This window comes from Sceloporus occidentalis, unplaced genomic scaffold (assembly GCF_023333645.1).
Source record: "Sceloporus occidentalis isolate IW3139 unplaced genomic scaffold, rSceOcc1.0.p SCAF_18, whole genome shotgun sequence".
In the NCBI taxonomy this organism is placed as follows: Eukaryota; Metazoa; Chordata; class Lepidosauria; order Squamata; family Phrynosomatidae; genus Sceloporus; species Sceloporus occidentalis.
In genome coordinates, this window is record NW_028316998.1 from 7,238,093 (window position 1) to 7,259,761 (window position 21,669).

General features: G+C 41.8%; 1 protein-coding gene across 1 annotated transcript in view; it reads left to right on the plus strand.

Moving 5' to 3' along the window:
* The first annotated feature begins 19,604 nt into the window (after positions 1-19,604).
* The window catches only part of LOC149302563 (E3 ubiquitin-protein ligase MARCHF11-like), a 30,289-nt gene continuing 28,224 nt past the window's right edge, over positions 19,605-21,669 (plus strand). The window contains exon 1 of the mRNA XM_089482236.1: positions 19,605-19,769. Within this exon, the coding sequence (XP_089338362.1) occupies positions 19,605-19,769 (165 nt within the window). The remainder of the gene's footprint in view (positions 19,770-21,669) is intronic.

Sequence of the window (21,669 nt, forward strand, 5' to 3'; positions counted from 1 at the left end):
CAGCAGCAGTGCCACAAGCAGCACAACACAGCTGAGTGGAGCAGCTGCGTTTTGGGAAGAGGCACTTGGCAGTATAGTTGGACCATCTGACAGAGCTAGCAGCAGAAAGGAGAGTAGTGCTGCTGAAATGGTCAAACTTTACCTCTGTGAAGTTCCTTCTGCTCCTAATGTTGATCCTCTTAGCTACTGGGATGAAAAGAAGAGTGTGTGGCCTGCACTCTCATGGGTTGCGCAGCAGCTTCTATCATGTCCGCCAACCACTGTTCAAAGTGAGCGCGTGTTTTCTATGACTGGAAACATACTGAGTCCACAGCGCTCACGCATGGCACCTCATCTGATGGAGCAGATTGCCTTTCTTAAATTCAATCTGCCCAAATTGGGTTACCCAGCTCTTAGCTTGGAAAGTTAAATTTTTTCTCTCTAATGTTTAAGGTAGTTTCTCCCCCTGGTTGCACTTGCTGCGGTGTGGCAATGCCTGCTACCTCCGCTGGTGTAGCCAATTTACGCTAGGGCCTAGTGTCTGAGCTCTGTAAGTCCGCTCCCAAACGCCTAGGACTGACAGTCTTTGGATGCTTTGCCCTGGGGTGAAACAGGTGAGTGGGTCGTCAATTGCCCACTCATTCACCTTTTTCCGTTTCCAACGCTGCTGCTGGTGGTGGTGCCAGTATCTTTTGCCAGTTCGCTTCCTGGCTGAAATCATGCCTCAGATGTCCCTAATGGAAAGGGTAGTTTCTCCCCCCTGGTTGCACTTGCTGCGGTGTGGCAACGCCTGCTACCTCCGCCGGTGTAGCTAGCTTATGCTAGGGCCTTGTGTCTGAGTTCTGTAGGTCTGCTCCCAAACGCCAAGGACTGACAGTGCTTGGATGCTTTGCCCTGGGGTGAAACAGGTGAGCGGGTCGTCAATTGCCCACTCATTCGCCTTTCCCAATTCTGCTGCTGCTGGTGGTGGTGCCAGTGTCTCTCTTCAATGCCAGTTCGCTTCCTGGCTAGTGTCATGCCTCGAATGTCCCTGATGGTAAGGGTAGTTTCTCCCCCCTGGTTGCACTTGCTGCGGTGTGGCAACGCCTGCTACCTCCGCCGGTGTAGCCAGCTTACGCTAGGGCCTTGTGTCTGAGTTCTGTAGGTCTGCTCCCAAACGCCAAGGACTGACAGTGCTTGGATGCTTTGCCCTGGGGTGAAACAGGTGAGCGGGTCGTCAATTGCCCACTCATTCGCCTTTCCCAATTCTGCTGCTGCTGGTGGTGGTGCCAGTGTCTCTCTTCAATGCCAGTTCGCTTCCTGGCTAGTGTCATGCCTCGAATGTCCCTGATGGTAAGGGTAGTTTCTCCCCCCTGGTTGCACTTGTTGCGGTGTGGCAACGCCTGCTACCTCCGCCGGTGTAGCCAGCTTACGCTAGGGCCTTGTGTCTGAGTTCTGGAAGTCCGCTCCCAAACGCCAAGGACTGACAGTTTTTGGATGCTTTGCCCTGGGGTGAAACAGGTGAGCGGGTCGTCAATTGCCCACTCATTCGCCTTTTCCAATGCTGCTGCTGCTGCTGCTGGTGGTGGTGCCAGTGTCTCTTCTCTGCCAGTTCGCTTCCTGGCTAGTGTCATGCCTCAAATGTCCCTTATGGTAAGGGCAGTTTCTCCCCCCTGGTTGCACTTGCTGCGGTGTGGCAACGCCTGCTACCTCCGCCAATGTAGCCAGCTTACGCTAGGGCCTTGTGTCTGAGCTCTGGAAGTCCGCTCCCAAACGCCAAGGACTGACAGTGTTTGGATGCTTTGCTCTGGGGTGAAACAGGTGAGTGGGTCGCCAATTGCCCACTCATTCGCCTTTCCCAATTCTGCTGCTGCTGCTGCTAGTGGTGGTGCCAGTGTCTCTTCGATGCCAGTTCGCTTCCTGGCTAGTGTCATGAATCAAATGTCCCTAATGGTAAGGGCAGTTTCTCCCCCCTGGCTGCCTCTGTCTGCGGTGTGGCAACGCCTGCTACCTCCGCCGGAGTGGCCAGCTTACGCTAGGGCCTTGTGTCTGAGCTCTGGAAGTCTGCTGCCAAACGTCTAAGACTGACAGTGTTTGGGTGCTTTGCCCTGGGGTGAAACAGGTGAGTGGGTCGCCAATTGCCCACTCATTCGCCTTTTCAATGCTGCTGCTGGTGGTGGTGCCAGCATCTCTTCTCTGCCAGTTCGCTTCCTGGCTAGTCATGCCCAAAATGTCCCTAATGGTAAGGGCAGTTTCTCCCCCCTGGCTGCCTCTGTTTGCGGTGTGGCAACGCCTGCTACCTCCGCCGGAGTGGCCAGCTTACGCTAGGGCCTTGTGTCTGAGCTCTGGAAGTCTGCTGCCAAACGTCTAAGACTGACAGTGTTTGGGTGCTTTGCCCTGGGGTGAAACAGGTGAGTGGGTCGCCAATTGCCCACTCATTCGCCTTTCCCATTTTTCAATGCTGCTGCTGGTGGTGGTGGTGGTGCCAGCATCTCTTCTCTGCCAGTTCGCTTCCTGGCTAGAGTCATGCCCAAAATGTCCCTAATTGTAAGGGCAGTTTCTCCCCCCTGGCTGCCTCTGTCTGCGGTGTGGCAACGCCTGCTACCTCCGCCGGAGTGGCCAGCTTACGCTAGGGCCTTGTGTCTGAGCTCTGGAAGTCTGCTGCCAAACGTCTAAGACTGACAGTGTTTGGGTGCTTTGCCCTGGGGTGAAACAGGTGAGTGGGTCGCCAATTGCCCACTCATTCGCCTTTTCAATGCTGCTGCTGGTGGTGGTGCCAGCATCTCTTCTCTGCCAGTTCGCTTCCTGGCTAGTGTCATGCCTCAAATGTCCCTAATTGTAAGGGCAGTTTCTCCCCCCTGGCTGCCTCTGTCTGCGGTGTGGCAACGCCTGCTACCTCCGCCGGAGTGGCCAGCTTACGCTAGGGCCTTGTGTCTGAGCTCTGGAAGTCTGCTGCCAAACGTCTAAGACTGACAGTGTTTGGGTGCTTTGCCCTGGGGTGAAACAGGTGAGCGGGTCGCCAATTGCCCTCTCATTCGCCTTTCCAATTTTTCAATGCTGCTGGTGGTGGTGGTGGTGGTGCCAGCATCTCTTCTCTGCCAGTTCGCTTCCTGGCTAGAGTCATGCCCAAAATGTCCCTAATTGTAAGGGCAGTTTCTCCCCCCTGGCTGCCTCTGTCTGCGGTGTGGCAACGCCTGCTACCTCCGCCGGAGTGGCCAGCTTACGCTAGGGCCTTGTGTCTGAGCTCTGGAAGTCTGCTGCCAAACGTCTAAGACTGACAGTGTTTGGGTGCTTTGCCCTGGGGTGAAACAGGTGAGTGGGTCGCCAATTGCCCACTCATTCGCCTTTTCAATGCTGCTGCTGGTGGTGGTGCCAGCATCTCTTCTCTGCCAGTTCGCTTCCTGGCTAGAGTCATGCCCAAAATGTCCCTAATGGTAAGGGCAGTTTCTCCCCCCTGGCTGCCTCTGTTTGCGGTGTGGCAACGCCTGCTACCTCCGCCGGAGTGGCCAGCTTACGCTAGGGCCTTGTGTCTGAGCTCTGGAAGTCTGCTGCCAAACGTCTAAGACTGACAGTGTTTGGGTGCTTTGCCCTGGGGTGAAACAGGTGAGCGGGTCGCCAATTGCCCACTCATTTGCCTTTCCCATTTCATTATTTTCCTTCTGATACACAACCAACCAAACATAACACACACAATAACACATATAACACATATAACACACAGTGACATCACACATAACACACATACACACACACTTACAATGCACAAAACACAAGGACCTTTTCCTTGTTATTTGCCCTGGCCTTCACTCACTAATAGCATTACATTAACACTATAACTCACACTTCACCCTATAACATTTTTCCATCCACATACCTGCCAACAGACCCAACTTTTTCAGGGACAGTCCTGCTTTTTTCCAGTCCTGTCCCATCTAATTTAGCTAAACTAGGTATGCAAAATGCAAATACACATAGGTAGTTATAGCTCGGTAGGTAACGCTACTATAAACATTTAATAAATATAATCAAGTACTAAATAATAAATCTAACTTTAAAATACATTTAAATAAACCCCTATTTTTTTTTAAAAAAAACATTAAAATTAAATTATTATTATTTAGACATAATCCATCTTTAACCAAACCAGTGCACTGCTACTAATCTTAAACATAACCGTACATTAACCCTAAGCTATTTTTTAGTTCTTGTCCAACATTTTTCCATCAGCATACCTGCCAACACACCCAAGATTTTGGTGGACAGTCCTGCTATTTTCCAGTCCTGTCCAATAAGTAAGTTGGGTTGTTGCAAAGTATGCCATTGTAAATAGGTAGCAAATGTTAGGCATGTAAAGTGGTCCAAAATCAATTTAAAAATGTAAAATATTCCCTATTCTTTTATTAAACATCTATGGACAGTACACCTCGGTATGTGTGTGCAACTCTATTGGTCGTTTCGGCAGGGGGCTCGCCTGCCATCAACGAATGAAGTGCATTCTGCAGTTCTGCAATTCACTCGTTGATGCCAGACCAGCCCCCTGCCGAAACGACCAATAGAGCTGCACACACGTACCTTCACGGCAGCTGCTGCTGCTGTGATGTGTTATTAACCCCGTATTAACCCCTGCTAGGCAACCAGGAGGAAAACAAAGATTAAACGAGCACGAAGAATGTCCGCGAATATTCGCCCGAAGAGAAGACAGGAACGGGCGAATATTCGCAGAATTCGAAGATTTTTTTTTCCCCGAAGACGAGCACGAAGACGAACACGAAGAGCCCCCTGGTGCCCAAGTCTACCAAAGACCAACTGCTTTTATCTTGATCTATATTCCTACCCCCCCCAATTCAACAGATTGCCCTCAAGCTGTCACACCCATAGCACGTTCTAATACTTGTATACATTTTTAGCATTTCTACATACATTTTGATTCATTCAGAGTTTTATGAAGTTTTCATAAAATAAAATAAACCTGCAACATCTTATAGTGTAACAACTGGTTAAATGATCTTCATTAAATCATAATTTTAGAGTCTTAGACACTGTGAGAAATGGCAGACTGAGGCTGAAGAATCTTACACTAAATTCTGAGATGTAGCACAGCAGTGTCACATAAAGCAGTGACAGTAAAATGTAGGCTTTTTTCTTTGAAAGATGCAGCATAGTTATTGAACAAGCCCTCAGTATATGTGAGTTGACTGGACAAAACAAGATCAGCTCACTCAATGCCCCTCCTCTTAGCGCGGGCAAAATGGCAAGATTCTCATCCTCGGATTCCTTTTTTTTCATCCAGTGTTGCAATCCGTTCTTCTTTATGTGGACGAATGGACGAAACAGTAACATTCGCCACAAAAACGCATTTGTCCGAAAACAAATGCTCAAGCCTAGATGAAATAAGCTTCTTTAAACGGAAGATCATTGAAAAATATGATTCCTCAATGTCACAAGAACGGCTGGTGGATATTGCCATGCTTTCTATTGAGAATGTCATTGCTCAAGAGATTGACTGAAACATGGCTGAGGTCATTTTTGTAGAACCAATAGCAATTGTAAAACGATGCTTGAACAGCTCAGAAATTAAAGATGGACACTTCCATTATTGATTGTATTTAAGTTTGCACTATTATATGTTGTTTTGCATGGATTTTAGTATAATTTGCTCTTTTGCACATATTTTGTCTTTTATTGTATTTATTTACATATGTGAAAACTATTGAAATGTTTGCCCTTTAACCCCTTCAGGACCGGGATTTTGATACTAACGTGTTGCTAAAGGACCGGAGCCGTTTGTGTTTTTGCCATGTCTTTCTTCAACTGTAATTTCTCTCTTATCAATTGGTGCACCCACACAAATCATATATTGTTTTGTTCAGCACAAGTAGGGCTTTCATTTGAAACCATATTAAGCTGGGTAGTACATTGTTTTGTTTGAAATAAACTTGAAAAAGTGGGGCAAAAATGAAAAAAACGCATTTTTTTACAGTTTTGTATACATACAAATTGTACACACATTGAACCAATGGGAAAAAATTATCCCAAATATATTCATTAAGTTGTCCTGATTTGGAAACCACCCAACATGGCCAGGATTTTTATCTATTTTGACCAGTATAGGGCAAATATTGCAAGGCATGCATCACGTTTTTGAAATGTAATTTTTTTCAAATTTGGCATGGTAGTCTAATAACTGCAATAGTTGTCACAGATACCGATTATCCCCCCAAAATTATATGTTTATGAAAAGTAGATAAGTCAAGGTGTACAACTACGGTAATTTTGACACTTTTCACTTTATCGCCAATTGCTGCCAAATTTTGAGGTATTTTTATATTATTTTGGTTTTTTTGCATATGTTGCAATGTTGCTTTAGATTTTATATTATATTTGGTATAGAATATGTGCAACTGCAGAAAAAAACACCAAATTGTGTTCACCAACATCCCCCGGTTCCAACAAGGCCTCACATGCATGGTTTATGCATTTTTTGAAGAAGCTATGAGGGCAAAACTGGAACATGCGCATTTTCGTTTTCACATTTGGAATTTTCAGAAATTGGTTTCCTGGGCCCATATCCCATTTGGGACATTTTGGAAGCCCCCCGCTGTAAATTACGCCATAAAAGTATATATTTATGAACAGTAGACAAGTCAAGGTGTTCAACTAGGGTAGTTTTGACAGTTTTCAGCCAGCCATTTCTTCACTGATGTCTGCCAAACTTCACAGGGAAAATATTTTACTGCTTTTTTAACGCATACATTTCAATGTTGCACTGAATTTCTTGCACACCATAAGTGCAACAGTGGAAGAAAACACCACATTTTGTTCACCAAGATCCCCTGATTCCAACAAGACCTAACATGCATGGTTCATGCATTTTTTGAGGAAGCTATGAGGGCAAAACTGGAACATGTGCATTGACATTTTTTTTTATATTTTTTTTCATCAGATTACTTGTAAGTGACAGGTTTAGGCCGCTGACATCAATCAGGGAGACCGATCAATAATCAGCGACTTAAAATGTCACCGACAAGTGATCAGGTAATAATGATTATTTCATTTATTAATAATTTGTGTTTTTTCATAATTACCCTAGATGACCCCTCTCCCTTTGTAGAGCAGGGTCATCCGTGGGCTGCCATAATGATCCGATCACTCCTATTGGCCAGGAGCGATCTGATCAGCCCAGCCCAGCATTTGACCTGGAAGCACCTTGGACTTTCAGGTCAGTGCTGTTATTTTTTTTTTTTTATTATTATTATAATTTTTTACATTATTTTTTTTTTAACTCTTTCAATGCTGATGCTCCATTGAAGCACAGCATTGACTGATATTTAGTCTCCACAAGCTTGTGGGGACTAATATTAACCCCTGCAATGCTGCGATGGGGGTCATACACAATCGCAGCATTGAAGGGGTTAATTGAGGAAGAGGGGGGGTAGGGGTTAACTGAGGAAGGGCGGGGGGGGTCTGGTCTCCACACTCATGTGGAGACCAAAGAACCCTGTCTCCCTGTCCCTGAAGGTGCCTCTGGCAGCTGGGACACAATCTCCAATAGACTGGAGATTGTAGGGGAGGAGTCTCTCTGATCAGTCCTACAGGACTTCTGGGGGGTCGTTTTTTCCCTACAAAACGGGAATTAACCCCTTCAATGCCGCGATCATTGAAGGGGTTAACGCTGCACTGACGCTCTCATGGAGCGATCAGGAAGCAGGGGGGTTGGACCCATTCAACACCCCCCCTTCCCTGAAGCTGCCTGTGGCAGCTGAAACCGCGATTGCAGATTTTTCTGCAATCGCTGTTTCTGCCTACAAAATCACTCCGTGGGAGTGATCGTAGGCTTGGGGGCGGGCTTAGACAGGCTGTGCTGTCTGCCCAGGAGTCCTGGGCAGACAGCAGCAGCAGCGCCCCCACGATCACCGTGATTGTGGGGATGTGGGGGCGTTTTTTGGAGGAGACGTACCTGGTACGTCTCGGTCTACCGGTGACTGTTAACCAGGAAGTACCAGGTACGTCCCGGTACTGAAGGGGTTAATGTCTTTTATTTATTTATATATTTTATTGTAATTTTGTGTTTGGGACTCTTATTGCCATTTCATACATGTGCAATGCCGCTATGTTTTGCATATGAAAAAAAATGTATACAATTAAAATCTACTATTTTAAATGTTTGAATTATTTGTTCCAAATGCTTAATTGCGGAGGCGGGGCTGTAAAATATCCAGAATTAGGGAGTCTAGAACTGTGACAATGACATGCTATCCTCTAAATTTGTCAAACCAAAATCTGTTAAATTAGTATATAAAAGTTGCTAAAGTAACAATAATTAAAAAATGGTGGGGTATGAGGATGGGACACAAATGGGGCTGGATAAAAAGGGGCATGGCCACTAGGCAGCAAAATTAAGTTTTGCTTAAAGTGCCAAAAATCCTTGAACTAGCCTTGTTTAGATCAATGGCTTTTATAAATGTTCCTAGATGTCTAATTGGATTTGTTTTAATTGAAAACCTCACATAGGGTCCCAAGATGCTGTACGCCTGTAGCACTGATTGCTATGTGAAAAGCAGATGCACAATACAAAACCTGAGCTCAGACAAGGAAAGACAATCCCAGTGATGTATTAACACAAAGAGTTTCAGATCACAATGTACTTGTGTCCACTAGTAATGTATTTAAATCATGATTTATCTGCTTCTTTTAACATAGACTTTTCTGTTGGGAGCTGACTGTGTTCCAGATCAAGAATATCATTCCAAGTTTAAGTGTATTTCAGATTTTGACAGAGGGAATCATGAAAAGCTTAATTACAAAAATCTAGAAGTTCCTATTATTTGACATACAAAACAATATTAGTTTCACTCACATAAATCTAATAGCATTAAGATTCATTTGCCAATAAACCGCAAGAGGTCAATACTCCATGCAATCACACACATTGTAAACAGCTTCTTGTAACGAATTGGAGTTCATTTATACTAAGTAATGACATCTCATTTGATGTTCGTTAGCAAGCGAGGACTGAAAACTGCTTTAAATTTAAATTGTTTTACTTGGACATGAATCAATATGTTTCTAGCCTGAAGTATTTCCAAGACATGTGCTGTCAAATATGTTATCTGATTGAGATTGTCGTCTAGAAAACTTAATTCACCATCATTTCACGGTTATCACATAGAAAAAAGTAAAGCATTCCCTCAAATAGACATATATATATATATAAATCAAATCAATAGTCCTTTGCACTCAGCAGACTAAAATATTATTAGTATTACCTCGGTGCCAACAGCGATAAATATTTCCAAAGGGTAAAGCACTCTCAGGATTTTCACTTTAGCATCAACGTTTCAGTCTCTCTTGGGAATTTTTTTTTCAAGACAAGTGACTGTGACCTCCAAGGGAGCAGCGATTGCTCCCATGTATGCCAACACGTTCATGTATTCATATGAAAATACTGAAATTCTACCTTAAGTCTTCCATGATGATATCTTGATCAAGTACAGAGGAAGAACTGGTACAGACTTGAATATACGACTCTCAATCATAGCTGTGATATAACATCAAATTTTTTTATTTAAACTTTTTAGTGAAAAAATGGCAACCAGATTTGATTCTTTCTGGAACAAAGTGTAAAAGGCCAAAATGCATTTGCTTCGGGCAGATTATAAGAGTGCCTTAGAGTGACACTATTACCATATTCACATTTTTTAAGGGTTATTAAAAGTAGACTTGGGCACCAGGGGGCTCTTCGTGTTCGTCTTCGTGCTCGTCTTCGGGGAAAAAAAAATCTTCGTATTCCGCGAATATTCGCCCGTTCCTGTCTTCTCTTCGGGCGAATATTCGTTTTTTCTTCGTTTTTTCCGGTTAAGGGGTTAATACGGGGTTAACGCAGCTCTGGCGCCAGTACTTTAAATGTGTGTATCAGCAACTCCATTGGTCGCCAGCAGGGGGCCTCCTGCTGTCGACCAATGATCACAGTACCATATATAGCTAATATATTCTCGGGCAGAATATTCTGCTACTCAGTGTAAAACCAACAGAGGGCAGCATTCTGTCCGATGATATATTAGCCATATGTGGCAGTGTGTTAATTTTCATTTATTAATTATTTAAATAAAATATATTTCCATGATCCGCTGGTCTCCCCACTGCAACAGTTAAATGTCCGCACTCACGGACATTAATTTTGTCGAATTTACAAACTCTTTTTTTCTATTTATTTTGGGTTTTTTTGTATTAAACTGTTAGACGAAAGGATCATGGGAATAAATGCAAATGAGCACACGGCCCCATATGGCTTATATATCTTTGGACAGAATGCTGCCCTCTGTTGGTTTTACATTAAGTAGCATATGTTTGAAATCCAAAGTTATTCTGCTACTCAACGTAAAACCAACAGAGGGCAGCATTCTGTCCGAAGATATATTAGCCATATGTGGCAATGTGTTCATTTTCATTTATTAATTATTTAAATAAAATATATTTCCATGATCCGCTGGTCTCCCCGCTGCAACAGTTAAATGTCCGCACTCGCGGACATTAATTTTGTCGAACTTCCAAACTCTTTTTTTCTATTTATTTAGGGGTTTTTTTGTATTAAACTGTTAGACTATGGCTAATATATCTTTGGACAGAATGCTGCCCTCTGTTGGTTTTACGTCGAGTAGCAGAATAACTTTGGATTTCAAACATATGCTACTTAATGTAAAACCAACAGAGGGCAGCATTCTGTCCAAAGATATATAAGCCATATGGGGCCGTGAGCTCATTTGCATTTATTCCCATGATCCTTTCGTCTAACAGTTTAATACAAAAAAACCCCAAAAATAAATAGAAAAAAAAGAGTTTGGAAGTTCGACAAAATTAATGTCCGCGAGTGCGGACATTTAACTGTTGCAGCGGGGAGACCAGCGGATCATGGAAATATATTTTATTTAAATAATTAATAAATGAAAATGAACACATTGCCACATATGGCTAATATATCTTCGGACAGAATGCTGCCCTCTGTTGGTTTTACACCGAGTAGCAGAATAACTTTGGATTTCAAGCATATGCTACTTAATTTAAAACCAACAGAGGGCAGCATTGTGTCCGAAGTTATAGTAAGTTATTTATGCTAAGTTAAATGTCTGTACCGGCGACTTTGTTGGTCGCTGGCACTGACATTTAACTGACACAGCGGGGAGACCACTGGTGTCTCTGCTGTGTCAGTTAAATGTCCGTACCGGCGACTTTGTTGGTCGCTGGCACGGACTTTTAACTGTTGCAGCAGGGTCCCAGGTTATTTTTTTTTTCTGCCTAGCAACTAGTGGTAAGGGGCCGTGCGAGTGAGCCTATTGGTCGCTTGCACAGCCCTTTACCCTACGGATTTCTGCTCCCGTTATCCAACGCAGCATCGCAGGGGTTAACGGGAGCGGAAATCCCGCGATGCTGTGAAGATAAGGTAAGTTAGATGGGGAAGGGACCGGGGAGAATAGTAGACGAAGGCGAAGATTCTTCGTGTGTGAGTCTTCGTCTTCGCCTACGTTTTACCGGCACTGTCTTCTCTTCTTCATGTCTTCGGAACGAACACGAAAACGCACTCTTCGTGTTCGTTTTCATGTTCGCCCGAAGACGAATGCACAAGTCTAATTAAAAGCGACTCTGAGATAGCTAAAAGAAAGTATTCATCACCCCTGTCAACAGAAGCAATGTACTATTAGACTGTAGCGTTTACCCTTCGCTGTATGGACTTGTTGAAACTTGGTGCTACTCAATTCATGTTTCCAGCCACTAGTGGCTGCCCTTGCCACTCAGACTGATTATCAGGTCCAGCTGCAGTTGATTACCTGATCAAGACAGCCTTAATAAACCTGCCCAGCCCTGCAGTCTGGGCCTTGACATTGATGTTATAGGACTGCCTGTTTGGTTCCTGATCTGGTTCCTGATCTGGTTCCTGATCTGGTTCCTGATCTGTTCCTGCTTTGGTTCCTGATCTGTTCCTGAGTTGCGGCCAGTGCCCCACTAGTGGCCTCCCAGGTCGAGTGCCCTGCATCTTGGCTCCCTGGTTAAGTACCCTGCAAGTGGGCTTCCTGCCGTGTGCCCTGCAAGTGGGCTTCTAGCCGTGTGTGCCCCATCCCGAGGGCTTCTAGCCGTGTGTGCCCCATCCCGAGGGCTTCCTGCCGTGTGTGCCCCATCCCGAGGGCTTCCTGCCGTGTGTGCCCCAACCAGAGGGCTTCCTGCCAAGTGACTTTCCTTGTTGAAATATTGTTGTACCATCATATACAATACAACTCTTAATCAGCATCTTCTGTCTTTAATTTATTTCCTGCGCCTGTCTGTACCAACCCCAAGCCATCATGCATCGTGGGGTACAGACAGAGCCCCTCGTATCCCCTACACCTGGACTCCTATCAGACCTGCTCACCCGGTTTGTGACATAGACACAGGATAACTTTCCAAATTATGTGGTCTATAAAAAATTGAAGACTGATTTAATCATGCATGATGACTTCAGGGTTATCAGTCAGCTATTTGCACCACCTATCGGATGGAAATACAGAAAATCCAGTGGCAACACATTTCTTGAAAGAAAACCATCACTTTATCAACTTTAAGATTCAGCACCATTGGTCATGTACCATGGCTGAGGGGAGGAAATACATCTAAAAAAACTGCTTTAGAGAGAAGCATTCTGGATTATGATGCTCGATACAGTGGCTCCATGGAAGCTTGATGAAAACCTTTCCGATCTTCTGTTTTCCAGATAGGTTGATGGCTGTGGCATAATGGTGATTAGAGATACATCACTAATTTATCCATCCTTTTGTTAAAATGTATCCATTGTGAGGTATTATGTAAAATAAAAACAACAAATAACCATAGTAATCATATCATCCATATGTACTTTAGTGTTTAAACCTTGTATATATATATCTAGGGTATAGCCCTTACGTTGCATTCTGTGAATCATATGATTAACATTCATATAACATTGTTAGAATTACCTTTGTGGGCCAGTTGGGTAGGTCTATAGCTTATCTTGTAACCAGCTAATTTAGTATCTGTGGTTTGCGACCCTCTGAGACAGAGCACCAGGAGTCAGCATGTACCAGCCCTCTGTTCTAAGAGATGTTGCATCCCTAAAGGGGTTAATATTAGCTACTGATTTATTGGACGCCCGAAGGAAAATTTGTGTTCCTTTTAGCATTCGGGGGAAAATGTCTTTGTATTCGATGAAATTTGTGGGATACGGTCTTCAGAAATTCCATTAGTCCGTTTGGTGTCCCTTGGAACAAGAAATAAACGCGTAGAAGTTGAATTAAAATGCCACACATCTCTTCCTTTGGTCCAATGTTGCATACGAAAACGGTAACATTTGGCACAAAACTCTACAGGAATAGCATTGGTTGGCTCTTTGTGTACCTAATTTTTATGCCCTATTAGTCACCCATGAATGCTGCCTACAAGAATGTAAATTACAAATAAGCAAGGATCTAACATGGTTTTACTGGTTGTGAATAGTAAGCAAAGGCTCTATTCTACTTACACAAAACATTAACTGTTAGCAGACCTAGCAGATCTGTAATTTTATTCTTTAATGGTTTAAACACATGAAAAAAAATTAAGAGGAATTTTCATTGCTTTGCAAAAATCTATCACACTATGCAGGTTTGTTTCATATTACATGGAGTCCCTTTAGGGCACGGTCCACTGCAATATGGTTTCATATGCCGAAGGCCGAGTATCTTAAAGGCATGGCACACTTTTTAATGTGATGCTGACAAGGAGAGGACTGTTGGGGCACTGCCTTTAAATAGCATTGTAATATTTATAATGAATGCTTTCACTGGATAAAATCAGAGGATGCTATTATTTTTGTCAATCCATATTCTTTTTATGTAGCTTTCAAGTAAAGGTATAGATGCAATGATATATATCAGCATAACCCACAGATATAGCTCGGGTTTAGCATATGTCATACCACACATTTGTATTTCAGTCTACAGCAAAGATAAACTGTAGTTCAGTTGTCAGTTCTATTCATGTTTAACATTTAATTCTAGGAAATGAAGTAGAAGAAGAGTTTTCTTCCTGTTGGCTGTATATTCTCTTGTCATTTTTAATTCCCTATGTGTCAACAGTTCCACTGACATCAAGATGAACATTTCCCAAATGCATAAAACTGTCATTTGGTGAAGTAGATTGCTATAGACTTACATCTCTGGTAAGCATCCTGTTGCTAGCTTTTGTTGAGCTTGTGATGTATGTGACAATACATTTAGGGTAATTTGTGCAGCAAGTAAGAGCAATAATAATAATAGTACTGTTAGAATTGAATCAATCAATAGCGATACAGTACAAATACAAGTGTATGAATCAAGAACTGTCAGATGTGTTTTATGGTCTATAAAAGAATGACATTTGTGTTCTGGAGACTGGGAGTCTGAATTTGGTTGGTTTTTTTTAATTAATTTTAGCAGATTTTGGCAGTTTGACCAAACTCTTCACTCCAGTTTAAACCTGTGGGGGTGATTCTATCTTTAGGATCCTGCCACAACCCAGATAGGATGACCCTTGTGGCACTCGGATGGACCTAATTTTCCTCTACCAGTGGGACTTAAAACATAGTGGGCCTAAGTAATTTTTCCTTATATTCTCCATCATGTGCACCCATGCACATAGGTTGTGGAAAGAGGGCCCTCCCTACCCTTAATAGTTTTATTTAACGTTCTCTTAGAACTTGCATGCACTCACCTGAAACTCTCACAATGTGAAGTTGCATGTCATATTGAATTTGCAAGTTGTTCTGCAAGGGTTAACATATACTAACTTCTGGTCAGCTGCGTCAACTCTTAACTTAACTGACCACTCAATTTCTTAGTAAATATATGCAGTGGAATTCCTGTGGCATACTGTTTCTGAGAAAGTGATATCCCAAAGGATCTGTTTACTTTAAAATATAATGGAAACTGGTACAGAAGAGCCAGTTGATGAATTTAAGCGAAGCTGTTATCCACCTATACAGTCACTGTCCATTCTACTGATCACCAATTTAAGACATATCTGAGTTCTCTGTCTCAGAAGATGCATTGTGCCGAGTCCAGGTACAAACCTTCACAATTCAAACTCAGGTTGACAATTTAGCATTTACAGTGGCTATAAAAAGTCTACACACCCCTGGTAAAATGCTAGGTTCTTCTGATGTTAAAGAATCAAAGATATATCATGTCAGAACTTTTTTCACCTTTAATGTGACCTATAATGTGAACAATTCAATTGCAAAACAAACTGAAATCTTTGAGGGGGAAAAAAAAACAACTCACAATAACCTGGTTGCATAAGTGTGCACACCCTCAAACTAATATTTTGTTATTTTATTAAAGCAATCAGTCTTTTTTGGGTAGGAGTCTATTAGCATGGCACATCTTGATGTGGCAATATTTGCCCACTCTTCTTTGCAAAAGCGCTCCAAATCTGTCAGATTGCAAGGACATCTCCTGTGCACAGCCCTCTTCAGATCACCCCACAGAATTCAATCGGATTCAGGTCTGGGATCTGGATAGGCCATTCTAAAACATTAATCTTCTTCTGGTAAAGCCATACTTTTGTGGATTTAGATGTGTGCTTTGGGTCACTGTCGTGCTGAAAGGTGAACTTCCGCTTCATCTTCCTAACGGACATCTGAAATTTTTGTGCCAAATATGCCTGGTATTCGGAACTGTTCATAATTCCCTCCACCCTGACTAAGGCCCGGTTCCAGCTGAGAAAAACAGCCCCAAAGCATGATTCTGCCACCACCATGCTTCACTGTGGGTATGGTGTTCTTTGGGTGATACGCAGTGTTGTTTTTGCACCAAACATACCTTTTGGAATTATGGCCAAAAAGTTCAACCTTGGTTTCATCAGACCATAACACATTTTCCCACGTGCTTTTGGGGGACTTGTTTGTTTTTGCAAACTTCAGCCAGGCTTGGATGATTTTCTTTGTAAGAAAAGGCTTCAGTCTTGCCACCCTACTCCATTCATATAAAGAATATTGAAGATTGTTGTCACATGTAACACACAGCCGGTACTTGCCAGAAATTCCTGCAGTTTCTTGTAAGCCTCCCTGACCATTTTTCATCTTGTCTTTTCATCAATTTTGGAAGGACGTCCAGTTCTTGGTAACGTCTCTGTTGTGCCACATTTTCTCCACTTGATAATGACTGTCTTCGCTGTGTTCCATGGTATATCTAATGCTTTGGAAATTCTTTTGTACCCTTCTCCTGACTGATCCCTCTGATGCTTTGGAAGCTCTCTGCGGACCATGGCTTCTGCTCTGAGATGCAACTAAACAAATGTCAGAAAAAAATCCTACTAGAACAGCATAACTTTATCCGTGATTAATCAGTCACTTTAAATGATGGCAGGTGTGTAATGACTTTTATTTAACATGAGTTTGAATGTGATTGGTTAATTCTGAACACAGCCACAGCCCCAGTTATAAGAGTGTGCACACTTATGCAACCAGGTTATTGTAGTCTGTTTTTTTTTCCCCCCTCAAAGATTTCAGTTTGCATTGCAATTGAATTGTTCACGTTAAAGATGAAAAAAGTTCTCACATGATTTATCTGTCTCATTCTTTAACATCACAAGAACCTGTCATGTGTAGACTTTTTATATCCACTGTAAAATAATTTTGTCAATTTCTGAACAATAACATAGTATTCTAGCTACAAATAAAGACAGGTATAAAAAAACATGTATGTTTTAATAAAAATATACTGTATATTTACATCTATATCTATATATTACATTTATATCTATTTCACATTTTGGAAGATGCTAGGCTTTCATCAGTTTACTCCTATGTACTGACCACTCTGCAAAACTGTTGTTTTTTTTCTATGAGTAGCTTTATGCAATCTCCATCTGTAATTTTGCAATATGGAAACTGATCATTTTGTAATTATACACTGTCAATGACAATCACATCTATCCCTTTCTGTAAAATGACCTATGAAAATTGGTCATTACTATCCCACTGAAAAATAAACTTAGTAATTAATGATATTTTTTCATTAATTGCACTTGTATAATGAGTATACAATGGAAATGTTATGATGTCAGAAACATGGATGCACCCTTAATAAATATGAGTATTTGGTGAAATAAAGTTATAATTATCTTTTTGGAAGCCATGTTGGCATTAACCATTCAAATAAGTGGGTTTTCACACTGTGGCAAAAAATTACAAAAATATTACTTGATCAACAGCTTGCTTTAAAACATATATGCAAGTACAAAGTCATGGTTATGTAAGATATACGGAAATATAATAAAAATATCCATTATATATAACAATGTGTTCTTCTTTTGTTTGCACAGATTATCATTCTTATTCTTGTGTTTAGATAACCTCATGATTTTAAAATGAGTAATAATAGCCTCCAGCAGGCCTTCAGTAGTAGATGAAGGTTTCCTGCATTATATCCAAAACACGTGTTCGTGTTATTCATTGCACAAACACCATTGTAAATAAAATGAGACACTGATCTCCTGGAGCCCTGAAAAGGCCTCTAATTTATCGGGAATAATGTGAATTCTAATACCACAATGAATTACACCATGTTCTCTGTAAACCGTTAGAAACCTTTTCTAAATCAGCTTATTGTGATTTTTACCATATTCGTTTTAACACTTAATGGCAGCGCAGGCCATCTGGCTCTGTAGTGGGGATTTTGTTTCTTGACACATTCATGACTCTGCATTGCCACGAATGTCGGATTATCTGTATAATTATTAAAAACTCAGGGCATGCGACCCCCAAAACCACCCCGATCGCACTAAACGCTAACGCCAGAGTTACGACAAACATTACCCACAAAATAAAACCCCACGGAATTCCATTTCCGCCCTTCGCTGCAAAAACGCCAAATAAATACCACATCGCACTTCCGGGTGGTGCCGATTGGCTGGCGGTGGTGATGACACATTCATTGCCCCGCCCGCTGCTAGAGCGGAAAGGGAACGCGGTAACAGCCCAGTTTCACATCTATTTGAAAACTAGACGCCGTTATTGTAACGTACCTTCAGGGAAGGAGAGTCACACATAATGGAGCAAGGCACGTTTGTTATTTATTACAGGTTCTAGGAACTAGTCTATCCCTAGCTGGGGAGACGAATGATATATCAGTTATTAATTGCACCTTTCAATAGTTCTTCGGTTGGGTATATGGAGTGTAAATGGAGAAATGTCAACTATACATCATACAGGGCCACCCCAATGCTTCTTCAAGCCATGTATGATGTATAGTTAAATCAGTAAGATTTACAGCAGCTGGAAAACCTTGCTTATTGAACTAGAAGGCAAGATCAGCCCTTTCAAGAGTAACTTGCTTTGGACGCCACATCAACATGTATTATGAATTAGATGGCTTAAAACCACAGCTGTCCTGCTAATCCCGCTTTAGTGAATAAACCCTAACCCTTCTCTTAATCCCTTTCCTTGGGTCAAATAATAGACAATTGAACATGGGATGCAGAATAAGATAGCCTGCCCTGTCTCTAAAAAGCAGCAGGGCTTAGCCTTTTTTGATCAATTAAAAAACTTAAATTTTTAACATGCTGTTTATTTGCTATATTTCAATAGCTGAAATATTTCATGAATGGGGTTGGAAATCGCATCAGTACCCTGACTATTTCAGGAACTGTGGCAGTTGATTCTAGCGATGAAGCCAGTACATCCCGACGGTTCTGCATCAGCACCGCATGTATTTGTTATAGCCATACATAATGTCATTAGAAATTCCATAGTTCCCATGCATTCACGTGTTCCTTTTAAATTGGAGATTTGTCTATATTTATCCATAGACCGACAGCAACACACTTGTTAACATCTGATCATGGACGTTGGCCCCTCTGTCTGCACGGTAGAGCGTTACTTGCCTATTTCGGCCATCTCTCCCCGAAATCGCAAGAATTCTTACTAAATTAATTTCGCGTTCTGTTAGTTGAGATGTGTCTGGGGTCATACAATTCAGATCAGATTTCTTTCTGAAGATGTACAGCACGCAAAACAATTCAGTTACTGTAAACATTGTCAAAGGACTCTACCGATCACAGCATTGCTTTCCAGAAACATTTCATGCAGAGATAATATTATTGACACGTTACATATCTAAGTAACAATATCAACACGAGCACCGGTGCTAATTGCAGACTACACACAGTATTGGCATGGGGAATATATGTATGTCTGTGTGTATGTATAGAGAGAGAGAAAGAAGAGAGGAGAGAGACATATATATAGACTGACACACACACATATATATGTAAACATATACACACACACGTATAGGACTCAAGGGCAGCACATATTGCTAGCAACTCTGTAGAATGGAGGTGACCTATAACATTAGGTGCGGTAGCTGTGCCACTAATTACAAATCCAATAGTACGTGCGATATCGGCGTTAGACGGGATGCAGCGCATATTCCAGGCGGCAGTCAGTCTCCTCCTCCTCATGTTTCCATCAGATGATTTGCAGCCTCGTCCTGTGATGGAGCCGGACACACGCTGACCCCGGGCTGCACCTGCTCTCTGTCACATCCATACACGCCGCATTACACACGCACGGTGAACAGGACGGACGGACGGACGGACGCCCGCTGCTGCTGCTGCCTGGCGGGATGCAGGAGGAGCGGCCGGTTGATAAGCAAGTCACGGAGGATGATGGTGATGAGCTTGCGGGAACAGCCTGTCAACCAGATCCGAGGAACGACTCTGACAGTGTGGAGAGCAACGGGACCCCCAGCCCCCCGACCTGCAAGATCTGCTTCCAGGGGCCCGAACAGGTAATGCACTTGCCAAATGGTACTTACAGCAACCGGATCACGTACTGTGCAGCAACTAACTATATATATATATATATATATATATATATATATATATATATATATATATATATATATATATATATATATATATATATAGTACATGACCAGATCGACCTGCTGCTCAAGGATACACCCGACCTTTAAAATATGCGTTTCGTGATCGCCACTGAATATTACATCCACATCATGTTTGCCTGTCAATCCTTAGCTCTACATTTTTCTGTCTAGCTATCTATGTATCTATCTATCTATTTTATTATACCTATCTCCATTTATATATATATATGGGGAGGAATCTTGTACAGACACCGAGTCCCAGTCCATACACACACACACACACATTTTCTATTTGAAACTGTATCCACCCCGCATGTGCATGCACTTTACTGCTATCCTTCATTCATATTTCCCTGCACACACCCATCTACTCATCTTCATGTCCCACCTACATGTCCTCATCACTAGTGCTAACTCTCTGTAACACACATCTTACTATCATTTACCATTTGCACATACTGATGTAAATCGCTTGTGCCGGTAAGGCAAGCGCAGCTGTGTTTGGATGCTGCGAGATAGAGGACCTGTTTTTTTGTTTTCTTGAGTATTGGGATGTTAGAGGATTCTCCTCCACCCATATACTTGACCCTTACAGGTTAATGAGCTCAAGGACACAGTGTATTTTCCCTAATATGTGGTCTTTAGTCAAGGTTCTTACCTTTTTATTGGGCCAACAAAGAAAAAATGTAAAAACGTTAGTTTTCAGGACCTCAGATCCCGTAAAGCCTTTGTAAGTTTACATCTTTCTCCCTCTTGATCCACTAAAAAGTATAAACTCCATTTTTTCTTGGTTTAATGTGGCTGTATCCAAAGACACATCTGCACTGTAGTTTATGTGTTATAGTCACATCTTGAATAGATCTGAAAACACAAAAATCTGTTCCATACTACATACAGATCCCTTCATGATTACAAATGTATAATGTCTGAAAATGCCTTCTATATCCTTCACATATTTGTCGATCCCTGCTTTAGGAGGCCTTTAATTCTATGTGATGCAGCATGCATTTATCCTGACTGTACTTCGTCAGCTACGCCAATGATTGTGTATTAACTCTAAGTATGTTTTCTACCCTGTGTGAGCGTGCATCAGTTCATTTAATTCTGTTTATTGCAGTTTGTAATGTTTTGCGATGTGCAAATCAGTGCTATGTGATTTCCAATAACTACAACCATTAACTTGTGTTCAGAAGCTAATTGAGCTCAAAAAAGGTTCTATACATAGCACCAGCATTTAAAAAAACAAAACAAAAAAAACAATTGTTCTACCTAGCAAGCAATTTCTACTTTTTTTTTTTTACTTATTAATTCTTTTGGATAGCCTTTTGCAGATCCCAGAATTTCTTTAACTCATTTTATTTTGTTTGCCTGTACTGCTGCTTCTGGAGGTATTCTCCAGAAATCTACCTTTTCTGTAAAGTATAATTTTCTCAGTCTTCTACCCTCTAACTTTAAATCAATGCGTCTAGTTCTAGCACCTTGATTACGAATGATTTGTTTGTGAATGTGTACAGTTTACCGTAGGGTAGTGCTTTATATGGGTTTGAAGAACAAGGACTCCAGTTGAATGGACAAGTAATTTACTTGATTTCTATAACAACTAATTAACAATAAAACAAATTAGCAGGAAGTATTTGTAGTGGATAGAACCTGTTTAAAATAATACAATTAAGAGTGTTATTCTAAATGAATTGTTGGATAATCCATGTGTCTCTGTATTTCTATTTAGAATATCCTTAAACTAGCATGTCTTAAAGTTAACAGAGAATATAGATAAAATGTACACTTTATTGCTTGATCT